We start from the raw sequence: 14,373 nt of genomic DNA, 5'->3' as shown, positions 1-14,373 counted from the left end.
ATCTATCTATCTATCTATCTATCTATCTATCTATCTATCTATCTATCTATCTATCTATCTATCTATCTATCTATCTATCTATCTATCTACCCATCAAGCTAACTACCCATCTAGTTATCTACCCATGTATCTATTTGTCTGTCTTTCTGTCTATCCACCAATCTACCCATCTATCTACTCACTCACCTTTACAAGAAGACACACAGAAAAATTGTAAACATGGTAAGTAATGGTAATATCTACAAACAGAATCTAGGTGTGTAAGTGCTGATTAGAAACGGTTTAACTCCACTTGCTGCACAATTCAGGATTTCTGTTAAGTTCCAAGTAAAGTGATTATTTCATTGTATCCATCACAGACGGCCACATGAGAATTCGATATGTGTGCTCATTGACAGCTGCCTCCTGATCGTCCTTTCAGTGGACTTTGCAACACACAGCCAGTTAAGATAAGGGGGACGGCACTGCACCAGTGGGTTCTTAAGGTCAATCAATTTCTGTGCTATACAACCGTACTGTAGCATAGAAGTTGTTCAGATCTGCCACTAGTGCCTATTAAAACCCACAGAACGCATGGAGCCACACATGGAGCTGATGGTGAGCCAGCTAGACCCGGTCCATGGTAAAGACATCCACATGAAATTGGAGAGGATTGGATTGGAGAGCTACCGTGAAACAGACACCTGAAACGAACGGTTTTAAAGACGAGGAGGGCTGATGCAGAGCAATGAGCACACAGAGTGGGAGGAGGGACGTGATGCTAGTCCTCCAACAAGGTGAGTGAAATTTCACCCAAACAACCTGAGACAAAAAAGCAGTTTTCTCCTTTGTTTGTCTTTGGGTCAACCTTGGATAACTCCATTAATGGGAGGAGAGGAGTGGTCTAGTCCCTAGAGGGCATTTCATTAGAAGTACACTGAATGTGACCATCCGTCTTAGCAGGTTTGATGACAGAGATCTGGTCTAGAATGGATACAGGCCCTGTGCATTATGGGGATACTTGTCTCCTTGACAAAGGGGACACTCAAAACCAGAGAGAGTATGAATGTCCTTGGGTCAGAGACCAAAGGGACACTTCAAATGTAGAACAAGAAAAGAAAATCAACCATAAACAAGGATATCGACAGCCACACTCAAATGAGACATTTTTAACTGTTTTATTTTTTGCAGAAATATAAAACTTGAACAGAACTCAATAAAAGAAGAGAAAGAACAGAAAAATTAACCTTTTCTATCAGCTTTCTCTTGATTTTTATCACACTGTGTTGACTGATTCAAAATTTTTTCAACTTATGTGAATGCTAGAAAAAAAAACATCACACCACACACAGTAGTTTATAATTACATATAAATGAGACCAGGTAAACCTATTTATCTTAATAGGTGAAAGCCAGCAGTAAGGAGTATCAGTATAAATGTATTTAATTTTAACTTTCATGTTCAAAATAAAGAATATTAAATAAGAAACAGATTATTAAAAAGACACGAGGACTGCAAAAAACACTTTGAATTATGGACTATTTTGGCATGTGAGGACTTACTTTCTATAAACGACTCCAGGTTTGGCAGTAACAAAGGGTCTCAGCAGGGTCTGGATGCGACTCTCCCAGCACCAGAAGGTGGGGTAGTAGGTCTCTGACACTACTGGACATTGCTCCTTTAGAAAGTGGTAGAACTTCTTACCTCCAGACACAAGTTGAGGTTTCTGGAAAGTAAAAAATTAAATAAAAAGAAAAGTTTATAATTAAGCAGACATTTTTTTTATTTAGCAAACGTTTTGTGAAAAGGCTTGTAGCTTTAACTAAAAGAACTTACATTGTTTGAAGGAATGCATTTTTCTCCCCTCCACCTTTCATGCCAGAGATTAAAAGTAAGATCATTTTATTTGAGAAACGACATGAGATCTCTTACTATTTTGGGTTAACTTGTGAATTATATTTTGAGAGTTCAGTTTTAAGGTTTATTATGCCAAAGCTTTAGGCAAAAAAGGGTACAACATTTGCAGTACTCTGAGCATGAAGTACGGATGATGCTCAGCTACTACCACACTACATTTTAGCTCAGTATCTAAAATCAGCAAGATTTTAGCCACTTTTGTGTTTTCCCAGGTCAGTTGGCTGTGGCAGTCATCTTTAATGGGGTTGACTTCAACAGTTAATCAGCTTTAATCAGAGATCTGATAAAAGATATGGTCTAGAACAGTGGTTCCCAAACATTTTATCTTCTGACCCATAAACTATCCATGGCAAAAACTTGTGACCCCAAATATTACTGGTATGAGTACACAAACTTCGTTAATAACCCTAAAAACACAGGATTTTTGACCATCTAAACAGCTTGTACACAAATGTTAATACTTATTTATACTTAAGTTGTGTTTTTGTAATAATTATAGGGAATATTTTAAATATACTAACCTCACTCTGTAAAAGCTAAAGCAAAAATGTAATTAATTCAGAAAATCTTTTCAGGACCCCACCTTGAAGTTTCGGGACCCCACTTTGGGTCCCGACCCCAACTTTGGGAAATATTGGTCTAGAATGGATACTGGCCCTGCGGATTATGGGAATATACTTTCTGAATGGTTAATTCAAATCCATCCACTGGTTCTTGAGATATTTCGCTAACACTGTTTCATTCTATGAACTCATTTGAAAATGTCCAACACCAATCAAATTTAAGCTTAAAACAGTTCTAAAAAGTTATGGTTTAGGGTGAATTGTGTCATATTTGCTCCTCTATTGTCTATAAACACAGTTATACACTCACGGGCCACTTTATTAGGTACACCACGCTAGTAACGGGTTGGACCTCCTTTTGCCTTCAGAACTGCCTCAATTCTTCGTGGCATAGATTCAACAAGGTGCTGGAACATTCCTCAGAGATTTTGGTCCATATTGACATGATGGCATCACACAGTTGCCGCAGATTTGTCGGCTGCACATCCATGATGCGAMTCTCCCGTTCCACCACATCCCAAAGATGCTCTATTGGATTGAGATCTGGTGACTGTGGAGGCCATTTGAGTACAGTGAACTCATTGTCATGTTCAAGAAACCAGTCTGAGATGATTCCAGATTTATGACATGGCGCATTATCCTGCTGAAAGTAGCCATCAGATGTTGGGTACATTGTGGTCATAAAGGGATGGACATGGTCAGCAACAATACTCAGGTAGGCTGTGGCATTGCAACGATGCTCAATTGGTACCAAGGGGCCCAAAGAGTGCCAAGAAAAGATTCCCCACACCATGACACCACCACCACCAGCCTGAACCGTTGATACAAGGCAGGATGGATCCATGCTTTCATGTTGTTGACGCCAAATTCTGACCCTACCATCCGAATGTCGCAGCAGAAATCGAGACTCATCAGACCAGGCAACGTTTTTCCAATCTTCTCTTGTCCAATTTCGATGAGCTTGTGCAAATTGTAGCCTCAGTTTCCTGTTCTTAGCTGAAAGGAGTGGCACCCGGTGTGGTCTTCTGCTGCTGAAGCCCATCTGCCTCAAAGTTCGACATGTTGTGTGTTCAGAGATGCTCTTCTGCCTACCTCGGTTGTAACGGGTGGTTATTTGAGTCACTGTTGCCTTTCTATCAGCTCGAACCAGTCTGCCCATTCTCCTCTGACCTCTGGCATCAACAAGGCATTTCCGCCCACAGGACTGCCTCTCACTGGATGTTTTTTTCTTTTTCGGACCATTCTCTGTAAACCCTAGAGATGGTTGTGCGTGAAAATCCCAGTAGATCAGCAGTTTCTGAAATACTAAGACCAGCCCTTCTGGCACCAACAACCATGCCACGTTCAAAGGCACTCAAATCACCTTTCTTCCCCATACTGATGCTCGRTTTGAACTGCAGGAGATTGTCTTGACCATGTCTACATGCCTAAATGCACTGAGTTGCCGCCATGTGATTGGCTGATTAGAAATTAAGTGTTAACGAGCAGTCGGACAGGTGTACCTAATAAAGTGGCCGGTGAGTGTATATTCATTATTAGCCCTGAACATTGTAATAAAAGTTGGATCTAAGTGTTCATAGATAGTTAAAATAGCGTGTGTAATTTAAAGAAAACGGTTAACTACATAATTTGGACTTTTAGTTGCTGAAAGTTTGTTTTTTAATTATTTAAAAGCGTTCACGTTCATGTAGCTTGGAGAATAAACTTGTTATATTTAAAATAGAGTCACAAGAGCAAATACAGTCTCTGGATTCTCTATTACTATTACTTGAGTCAAAGACAGCATGTGTTATATAAAACCCCTGAAGCTGAGCAGCACCGGCGTTTCTAACAAACAGTTAATGTTGGCCTACCTAAGCCGACATTTGAATGCAATGGTTGTATAATGGCTTGATAAAACCTCGTGACATATCTGAGCTTTATTTGGCTGTTTATACTGTTTTCAACAAATAATTTAGTCAATAAAGGGTATTTCTCGGCGCCACATGTGACTGCAGCTCATCGCCGGCCAGACGCAAACCTAACCGAATCCTCCATCACTAAGCCGGTCGACTGTCATCACTCCCCAGGATGCTCCTCGGTAACAAAACCCGTATTGTTTATATGTTCACTCTATATAGAAGCTATTACAGCAAAAACATAGTCCGTTTTAAAATTCACTGCTTACTTACCTTGGCGACAGAGATCCAATAGTAGCAGGTGTAAGCTGCGCTAAACCCCAGTACGAGAGACAGCCCCACTCCCGAACCGAACAGCCCAACTTTCACTTGATTTTCCAAATAATGCGACAGGTCCCTTGTCAAAATGTTGAAGTTTAAGTTCAGCGAGATCATTGCAAGGTCCCTGTTGTCTCCAGTAGGGCGAGGACACCGGCCAGCTCGGTTGGAAATCCGCTGTCTGCCTGCGAGCCGACTATGAAGGAGACGGTCAAGGGGACCTGACGAGGGGAGGGAATTACACAGACGGCCGGCAGGGGGCGCACTTTTACCAGCCAAGATCAAATTGACTCTGTCGCCCTCTGCTGTTCACAGAGCTGTAGTGCACAGTGCTCACAGTGAATACAGGTCCTCTCATTATCAGTGAAAAACTGACAAATATAACACTAGCACCATTGAACACCATCAGAATAGGCCTATAATAAATAAATAAAATAAATGAGAACAAATAGTGTAAAAGTGATTAATATTAACCAAAGCAAAGCAATGCCCCTGTGGCTGCAAACTCACATGGGGTCCAAATCCTCCACAAGGTTACTTGCAGTAATTTAATTAATAGAAATTATCATCAAATCCTTGGGGTCTAGAACCAGATTTATAACCTAATGAGAACTCATCCTCCAGACACTTTCCTGGAGTCTGCAGTTTGTGTTTAAAAACATACTTTCCTATTTTGTTGCTGCACAGATATGGACTTAAAACATAGGTGGATTTTTATTTTTTATTTATTTAGGTACATTCATCTGAAGGAGAGAAAATACAATCAGTTTGGCTATGAATCATTTTGCTCAGAAACTCAACAGCAGACATATTTGGGTGTTTATGTAGTTTAAAAGATACTCATTGCAATGTCACAAAAATCAATGAAAAACAAAATTCACAAAGTAAGAAACAAAATCTGCACACATGCATTTATTTACCTACAGGAAGAGGCAACTGAAAACTGGTCAGCGATGGTGATGTAAATGGAAAAGTCATTTGGTTTGAGAAATACAACAATTGATCAAATCAGATTTGCTGAGTAAAGCATGAATATGTAATTTTGTTTACACTGAGTGTGTAAATCCACTTTACATATTTAACAGATCTAATAGGTAAACTAACATGACAATGCGAAAAATAAAAATAAATAAATACAAATTAAAATTAAAGTGAAATAAAAACATAAATATGATGTGCCATGCTAAAGACAAATAAGCCACATGACCACTTTATATTTTTTATTATTRTGTTTTGGATTTAATTTAACTTTGAGGCTTTATTCATGCCAGTTTACTAGTCATCAGCAACATGATGCCACAATAAATATAACGCTGACAACAAACATTTTGTCATATCTAAATATATAATTTTGAACTTTTTGTACTTTTGTCTGTACAATCAGTGACTTTTAGAAAGTCATGTTTTAAGCAAAACAGTAATCCCTGTGGTCTGTTTCTCTATCAAACCAAGCATCACACAGCTGTAGTTGAACTCATTTTGCAGACGCGCATGCGCAGTAAAGCCGGCCTTTTGTCTTCGTACTTCGTCGAACATCATCGTTCATCTCCGTAGCTAGTTGTTGCTCGTCGTCTGAGGGTTGAGCGATGATTGAAAATAATGGCGACGCGTTTTTTCTGACTTCAGCCCATGGAGCGATCTTGGGCTGATAAAACGAACACTTTGGATGCTTTCCCTGCACTTCCGACAACAACATTAAGGAAAATCAGACAAGAAAAGGAGTACTTTCACTCTAAGCCACAAGAAAATTTTATATCGCTACTACCACGGTTAGCTATCGCTAGCTGTTGTGCCTGCTAGCTTGCTAAGTTGAAGAGGTGGCATTCTTGTGTGGAAACAGGGAAGAGCAACGAGCACCCTGCTGAAAGCTGAGATCTGTGCATGTTAGAAATGTGTGTACTTTATGTCCCTGTTTAGATAAGAGTTTTTCAGGTGGGTACAATAAGTGAGCGCCGAATTGCTGTTGGCGTTAGGTTCTAGTTTTTGGAAGAGGCTCGGGCAGGGTACCCAAAGCAGAGACTACCTTCACTTGAGGATTGTTGTTAAGACATTTAATAGGAAAGCTGCCTTCCAGCGCAGCGATAGCTTGCTAGCCCACACGCTTAAGGATCGTTGTAGATTTGCAAGATATATTTTTTTGTAAATGACCACCGGCAGGAACAACCGAGCGATGATGGAAGGGGTAGGAGCCAGAGTGGTCCGCGGACCCGACTGGAAGTGGGGGAAGCAGGACGGTGGCGAGGGGCATGTTGGCACGGTTCGGAGTTTTGAAAGTCCAGAAGAAGTGGTTGTTGTTTGGGATAACGGGACTGCTGCCAACTACCGTTGTTCTGGAGCTTACGACATACGGATATTAGACAGTGCTCCTACAGGTAACTTTTTTTTGTTTACGTCTATCGGTAACACTTTCTGGCACAAAAGGAAAAAAATTGTATAGGTCCTCAAAAAACTGTATACAATTTTTTTTCCTTTTGATTTTTTACCTGGATTACTGAGATGCATCAGGACACTTTCTGGCACAATTTTTATGAAAGTTTATTGTGTATTCAAGATGTTCTGATCATTTCAACAGTTAAGAAATAACCATGCAGTTACATGAAAACAAACAAAAGAAAATCTGTTTTGTCGCTTAAGATACTTTTTGTAATTAAAGTAATATCTGTCTAAACTCCACTTCCATTAACAATTTGAATGCAAGACTCAACTGTGTAAGTTTTACACAGGATGCAAGTTCTGTTTGCAAAGACAATGAAATAATTATAGCAATCCTAATAGTAATGGAGAACAAGGAAAAGTTTATTTTACTGTGCTGTTATTAGAAGCTATAAAATTATTACAATAAATGTAAAGATTGCTCGTGTATGAATAATATCCAAAATGTTAATAGTAAAATGTGTTTTTCGTGTGTGTGTAAACAAGTCAGTCACAAATATTAACTTATAAATACCAATCCCCCTCAGGTATAAAGCATGATGGAACCATGTGTGACACCTGTCGCCAACAGCCAATCATCGGCATTCGCTGGAAATGTGCAGAGTGCACCAATTACGACCTCTGCACAACCTGTTACCATGGAGACAAGCATCATTTAAGACACCGGTTCTACAGGATCACCACTCCGGGCAGTGAAAGGTTTGTTAACTGGGCAACATATGGTCATTGTGTGAAACCCTACACCTAATCACTGATAAAGTAGCTGGACGGAAACAAAGGAATCCCTGCGTTCATTTGTTGGCTGGTTGGTCATTTTAGACATGTCGTTTCACTTTGTTACCTTATGTGAGTCTGTGATATCTGAGAAGCCTTTTGCTCCAACGACATAGGAGATGGGCAAATGCTATCTGTGTGCTCCCAGCCTTTAGTTGCCAAGCAACCGCTCAGTCTTATTTTAAAATCATCCAACCACATCTTTAAATACATAAATGTTGCATTGCAATGATATTCTGTAGGTTGTTTGTGTTTTATTTATGCCTCTTTCAAGCTTCTGTGCAACCATCCTGTGGTTATTTTCTTAAAGCTTAAAGCTCTTTCATTAAACAGTTCCACCAAATGGACGTAAAAAAAAATCAAAAATACCGAACGGTTCTACCTCTGGAGCCAGCCACGTTCTGCACAGATGTGAGCCCACAGAGATAAAGTGAGCGTTGCAGAACTCCACTGTGTTGAAGTGGAGCACAACGCATTAAAATGTGCGATGGACGTCTGCCTCAAAATCATTTTCAAAACACAACAAATTAACTAGTTTAGCTATTCTTTTTGTAGTTAACTATTTTTAAGCTAAATGTAAAGTTGCTGTGCATCGTTATTTATCTTCCCTCTGCAATAAATCTTTTTGTTGTTTAATTCTGTATCTAAGTGGTCGTGCAGATTATGTCATCCCTTCATAATATTAAGCCACATGTCTGCTTACCTTTTCACATGTTGACTGTTTTGTTACTAGCTTGCTTTATGGCACAAAGGCACATCAGGGGTGGGTTGGTTTAGAACCCGTTTGCACCAAATTGCACCAAGGTGGCCAGAAGGCGTCTATGTACTGACTTGAAGTGTTTTTCGAAAGTACTTTTAGTATATGCCATTTGTTTTTCTTACTGAACTTCCCAGACTACACACGGGTAGTAAATAATAATAATATAGTAATTTAAAGCATTTTGATAATGTAAATATTTTTATGATGTAAGATGCAATCATTTTACAATATGATGACAATATTATATGCAGTACTTAAGACTGTAAGTTGATAAAACCATCACTGTTTACTGTTTTTTGGCCTTTTTTTTCTTGGTCAGTCTTGAGATAGGTACATCAAAACTGTAGTTGTGTCCACAGACTACATGCAGGAAGCAGATGGTCCTCTCCACTGTGTAAAAACAGAAAGAAAAAAATAATTAAATGCCTAAAAAGAAGCATACTATTTGCATTTAAAACATAAATTTCCAACAAAGAAATATTTGCATGAAGCACAATGTCTGCAGCTGGTACCCTTTGTGTCATGTGGGTTTTACTAAATAAGAAAGCATTATTGAATTTTTACATTTTCTCAGGTTAAGGTTAAACATCCCAGGAAGCAATATTAAATTTATGTTTGCATTGAGGTTGAAACATTATAATAGTGGCAAACCAAGGAAGGGAATATCCTGCTAAAGAGAACTACTCTTATTTGCATCCAATTAAACAACTTCTGAAATATATGGATATTTGGAAACGGATTTTGTGCTGCTGTGAAATTTGGACAAAAACTGCAAAAAGCTATCAAGCTATTATTACTTATTATTATATCTTATTCCTTATTACTGTTTTACATCTAATCAGCTAAAGGCATACGAACAATAAACTTAAAACATTTGCTTTCAGTGTGTTCAAACATGTAATTTCATACAAGTAAAAGTTAATGCAAGACCAAATTTAAGCATTTACTAAGAGCTAACCGGCTAACTTATAAACATCTTAGGAAAGGTTTAGGGAAGTTTAATGTCACCAAAACTTTATTTAAAATTATTCTTAAATGTTGTCTATCTACATATTTCAGAGTGGATRTAAAGGCTTGCACATTTTGGGAAAAGACTGATGATCAAACTGATAGAGAATTTATGTTGCTGCTTTCTTTTTTTCTTTTTAAATAAAGAATAATCAAAAAAGATTAACAAACAAATTTGCAGTGTATCATTTGGGTCTTTACATGTTTTTGCTCACTCATTAAACTGTATAACTAGTGTTTGGTTATAGATTTTCATGCATCATTAGTTCTATAATAGTTCTCTGTACTTAATTTTTTTTTTTTTTTTCAGGTAAACATAATTTAGTCACTTAAAGCAAAAGGCCTAACAACTGACAGCCTTTTTTTAACGGACTATATCTTAGTTTCCCCTGAGACAGACATGTGTAATGCACAATGGATGCTGGACGTATCCTCAGCTCACTCTGCTCCTGCAGCTTGATGGGATSTTCAGTTACTAGCAGCTGAAAAGAGATTGATTTGAGATTGTAAACCGTTTCCACTGGCTAGACTTAGTCCTGCTGCTGTGTCTGACATGGCTCACACTGTTGGCTCAAGTTTTGTTAGTCATTATTATAAATAGCTGTTATTGTTATTTCCTGTACTGTCAAAATGAGTTAGAAATATAAGTAAATTTACTCATGTCAATACAACCCCCTCAAAAAATGCATATCGAGTGTCACACAAGTAATTTAACTTGCAGTAATTTATTTTTCTAAATGTTTTATCTGTGCAGAGTACTTTTGGAGTCGCGTCGCAAATCCAAGAAAATCACAGCCAGAGGGATCTTTGCTGGTGGTCGGGTTGTGAGAGGAGTCGACTGGCAGTGGGAGGACCAGGATGGAGGCAATGGGAGGAGAGGGAAGGTAAGGCATCGTCAACCGGAGGAGAGCTACGATGGCTGTGTTCATGCTACAGGCAAAAGTTAACCAAATCCATATTTTTTGTTTGTTTTGTTTTGTTTCCATATGGCAAGACATGGCAAGATCAAGTGTAAACACTGGATGACACAAAGATCTCAAAATAATTGAGTCCAATTCATTTTATTTATACTGTATAGCGCCAAGTCACAACAAACATCGTCTCAGGGCACTGTACACAAAAAACTATAAATCTAAAAAAGCCAGCAGATTGTGTTGAATCGTGTTGGTTCTGATTGCACAGCAACAGAATTGAGCCACACGTGATTATGTGTAGCATCCGTATTTACTTTTGTAAACAGTGTGCGGCGTGTGACATCAAATCTCCCCTTTACGCATGTGGGTTGCTTCAGGGCAGTGAACTGTTGACACTGTGGTCTGATGTAGGTTAAATTACAATGTTATTGGCCATGCAAACAAATTGGATCTGAACAAAATAAAAAAAATAAAAAACGGAATTCAACATTGACTTTCAATGTGTAACATTATTATTTTAATTTTTTTTTGTATTGAGTTTTGTTAACAATAACAGTTATTGCATGTACTTTCCTGATTTAGCAATTTTCACAGTGTTTTTTTTTTCATACCAACAGAAACCATAGGCAGTAAAGCTGGGCGGTATACCCGTTTGTACCGAAAACCGTTTTTATTTTTGTTATTATAGGAATTTTCTGAATACCCGTGTACCGATTTAAATAGCCTGGACATGTTCGGAACCGTCATGCCTGCCAGTAAACTGTTTCATGAGGGGATGCTTTTTCCCTGCAGCACCGCTGAACGTGCATGCAGGAACTAGCAGCACACAGGGCTAGCTAGAGTCATTGTGGGAGCAGCCTGGCAGCAGCTGGAGACTTCGTCACATTGGCTGACAAAAAAAAACAAAAACCAAAATATCTCCCAAACAAAAAAAATTCCCCTCGTTTTATATCAAAAGTGAGCGTTTGTTGTGTTAACATTTCTATTAAAAATAGAATTAAAATAGTAGTTGGAAATTAGGTTGTTTCTTTATTTTTTATTACTTTTTACTGTATTTTATATATGGTTATATGAGCCTTTGATGGGGGGGCTCAGTGAGCATTTTCCTAAACAGACGTGAGGAAAAAGCAAACCTCCACCCGAGGATATATTTCAATTGAATTCTGCAACAGCTCCAGCCAAAACAGGAAGGGCACTGCCTGACGCAACAGGCTTGTTTATTAGACACAGCAAGCAAAACTAACACAAACTGACCACAGTCCTTTTAATGCATCAGTATATTTGTTGTCATTATGTTGAAATAATTCAGATAGTATCAGTTTTTAGTGGTTTTAATGTAGAAAAAGTATTTGTGAATTCTAGTTTTAGGTTTGTACAACCAAATGTAGCAAAGGGAATATACTGTATATTCAATAACAGTTATTGAAAAAAGAAATTAGTTATTTCTCAGTAAGCTTTTTGCTCGTTTGTGTCAGGCAATGTTTCATTTCCTTTTATCATTAGCAGTGAACTACCAACCACTTACAGTTTTYAGTTCATTTTTATTGTGTGACCTCAGTTCCAAGTAATTTTACCCTTTTGCGCTCATTTCTGTTTATATTTGGGCTACAAAAAGGCTTCCTAACAGCAGGTTATTCCAATTTAATGTTTGTTTCTTCTGCATCATTAGAACATATTCACTGTGTAAAAGGTTTATATTTGTTTATGTCAGTATCTTTACTATGTCTACTTTAAAGTGTTTCAGTTATAGTCTCATGTGGACCTTGGAGTAGTCGATTTAAGTGCCCCTTTAAGCGATGTTAAACTTTATTTTGTAGTGTTATTTAATGACATATCTCATTATTGTTTTATGATGCTGTAAGCAATGTACTCTGTTGAAAATCACCATTACATGCCCTGCAGCTTAGATGTCCTGTTAGGTCAGCTTGAATGGTTTCTCCCGGATCCCATTAATCAGTTAGCTCTGAGAGTGACCTGAAAATAATTGAAGTTGGATTTTTTTTATATACTGTATATACTTAAGGAACACCCTTTAATTTGATAATCAATTTAGTCCAGAATCACTTTTCTTTTGACGCTGATATTATTAAAGCAATTTTCAGCTTGTGTTAAAGCGGGGGAAAGCTCACTTTGCACTGTTGTACAAGTTTGAAAGAAAATATAAAAAAATGTAACTTGTCTTGTCAGATGACTAAAAGCTATATAGTGTGTCCTATGTGAGTCAGTACTGCCCAGTTCAGTTCAATATTAGTTTCCGTTTTCAAGGCATCCAGTGACAAAAAGGTTTTCAGGGGTGTCAGTTAAGGGTGGGCACCTCAAAATGAGCTTTTCTTCATTTTTTTTCTTTAGCTGAAAAAAATGTAAAAACTAGAGTTAAACAAAATCAAATCTAGTGCCATTGTCATTATATGCCATGCGATGACAAAGTCTTTGTGTAGGGCACAATATCACTGGCAGGCACGCCTGTGAGCCCAATGGTGGAAGGCAGCGCAGAGCAGCTAATGCTAACCCAAACCCTATGAACTTGCTTAATCACCTGAAACACTGACATAAACTGGTGAAAAGCCAGAAAATGCTGACTAAGGCCACAATCGTTATTGGCTAAATGTGACAATTAATCATCAGAAATCATGTAAATATTGCCAAACGCTGGGAAAAACACACAACTTTACTGCAATGTGTTTCTRCTACAGGAAGTTACGGTAGCTCCACAACAATTTTCTGTCACCCTGTACGTCAGACCTCTTTGTTTTTGCGTACTTGAATAAAACTGGAAATATGCTAGTTTCAAAGCGCCCTGAACATTTCTCCTTTGATTCGTCTTGCTTTGMAGGTGACAGAGATCCAGGACTGGAGTGCGGCCAGCCCTCACAGCGCCGCCTACGTACTGTGGGACAACGGGGCAAAGAACCTGTACAGAGTTGGCTTTGAGGGAATGGTGAGGACAAACTCCAGTCATGCTCACTTCCTCTGCCCACACAGACAGAATCTCCTAAAAGAACAGCTGTAAGGTGGCTTTTGTGTCGACCGTAGCGATGGGGCTCTTTCTTTGACTGCCGGGCTTTTTGTGAGAGTCGCGCAGCCAGCATGTGTAGCAAACCTTTGTGCAGGCAGCTGGAAGGAGACAATATCTGCATGAGAAAGGCAATCTGTTCCTTCTGCTTTTAAGGGGGAGCAAGTGAACACGAAGGTCAACCTTCTGGCTGTTGTGGGCACCACGACACGCGTCCCAAATGGAAATTGTTCACCTCATTGGTTGAGATCGCATTTCCTTTTTGTGAAAGTAGCCAATCAGATTTATTGGTCGCATAATAGACTTGCTCTTTTTGTTATTCTAAAAAGTAAATAAAAGGGAGGTAGGTGGCRTCTGTCTCTTGTGTAAATCAGGATTCAGACCCCTAATCTTGACTTTTACATTTAATTTTATTTTACGAAGACTGCAAAAAAATACATATTTAACAAACAGTTAAAATGTAGTAAGGAGAGTCAAATTCTGTAATGCTCACTTTGTTGTCAGTGTACAATGTGGATATGATATTTGTGACCCATCATATCAAAATCAGGATTAAGTCAAATTTGGTCAAAATGACCTAAACACATTTTCAGATTCCTGGCTTTAAAAGCTACATTTTGATACCTGGATCATTCTGATGATATAACAGAACCAGAGATATGCCTTAATTTGTCTTGTTGGTTACGGTAATTTACAGCAAGTAAAATAAGTATTGAACACGTCACCATTTTTCTCAGTAAATATAATACTAGAGGTGCTAATGACATGAAATTTTCACCAGATGTTGGTAACAACC

General features: G+C 38.4%; 2 protein-coding genes across 7 annotated transcripts in view; one reads left to right on the top strand and one right to left on the bottom strand.

Moving 5' to 3' along the window:
• The window catches only part of abhd3 (abhydrolase domain containing 3, phospholipase), a 16,477-nt gene extending 11,592 nt beyond the window's left edge, over window positions 1-4,885 (bottom strand). The window contains exons 1-2 of the mRNA XM_014029356.1: window positions 4,631-4,885; window positions 1,542-1,705 (exon numbers count right to left, since the gene is read on the bottom strand). Of these exons, the coding sequence (XP_013884810.1) occupies window positions 1,542-1,705; window positions 4,631-4,792 (326 nt within the window). The 5' untranslated portion in view covers window positions 4,793-4,885. The remainder of the gene's footprint in view (window positions 1-1,541; window positions 1,706-4,630) is intronic.
• A 1,341-nt stretch (window positions 4,886-6,226) lies between these two features.
• mib1 (MIB E3 ubiquitin protein ligase 1) overlaps window positions 6,227-14,373 on the top strand; it is a 55,213-nt gene continuing 47,066 nt past the window's right edge. For 4 of the 6 annotated variants that reach the window (XM_014029332.1, XM_014029322.1, XM_014029314.1 and 1 more), the window contains exons 1-4: window positions 6,228-7,047; window positions 7,636-7,807; window positions 10,405-10,534; window positions 13,398-13,502. In XM_014029332.1, the coding sequence (XP_013884786.1) occupies window positions 6,819-7,047; window positions 7,636-7,807; window positions 10,405-10,534; window positions 13,398-13,502 (636 nt within the window). In that variant the 5' untranslated portion in view covers window positions 6,228-6,818. Of the gene's footprint in view, window positions 7,048-7,635; window positions 7,808-10,404; window positions 10,535-13,397; window positions 13,503-14,373 lie in introns of all 6 variants that reach the window. The other 2 variants (XM_014029349.1, XM_014029341.1) reach the window with 1 other exon arrangement.

This window comes from Austrofundulus limnaeus, unplaced genomic scaffold, assembly GCF_001266775.1.
Source record: "Austrofundulus limnaeus strain Quisiro unplaced genomic scaffold, Austrofundulus_limnaeus-1.0 Scaffold6, whole genome shotgun sequence".
NCBI classification, from domain to species: Eukaryota; Metazoa; Chordata; class Actinopteri; order Cyprinodontiformes; family Rivulidae; genus Austrofundulus; species Austrofundulus limnaeus.
The sequence above is the reverse complement of the archived record's forward strand: the minus strand, read 5'-3'. Positions and strand labels throughout refer to the sequence as shown.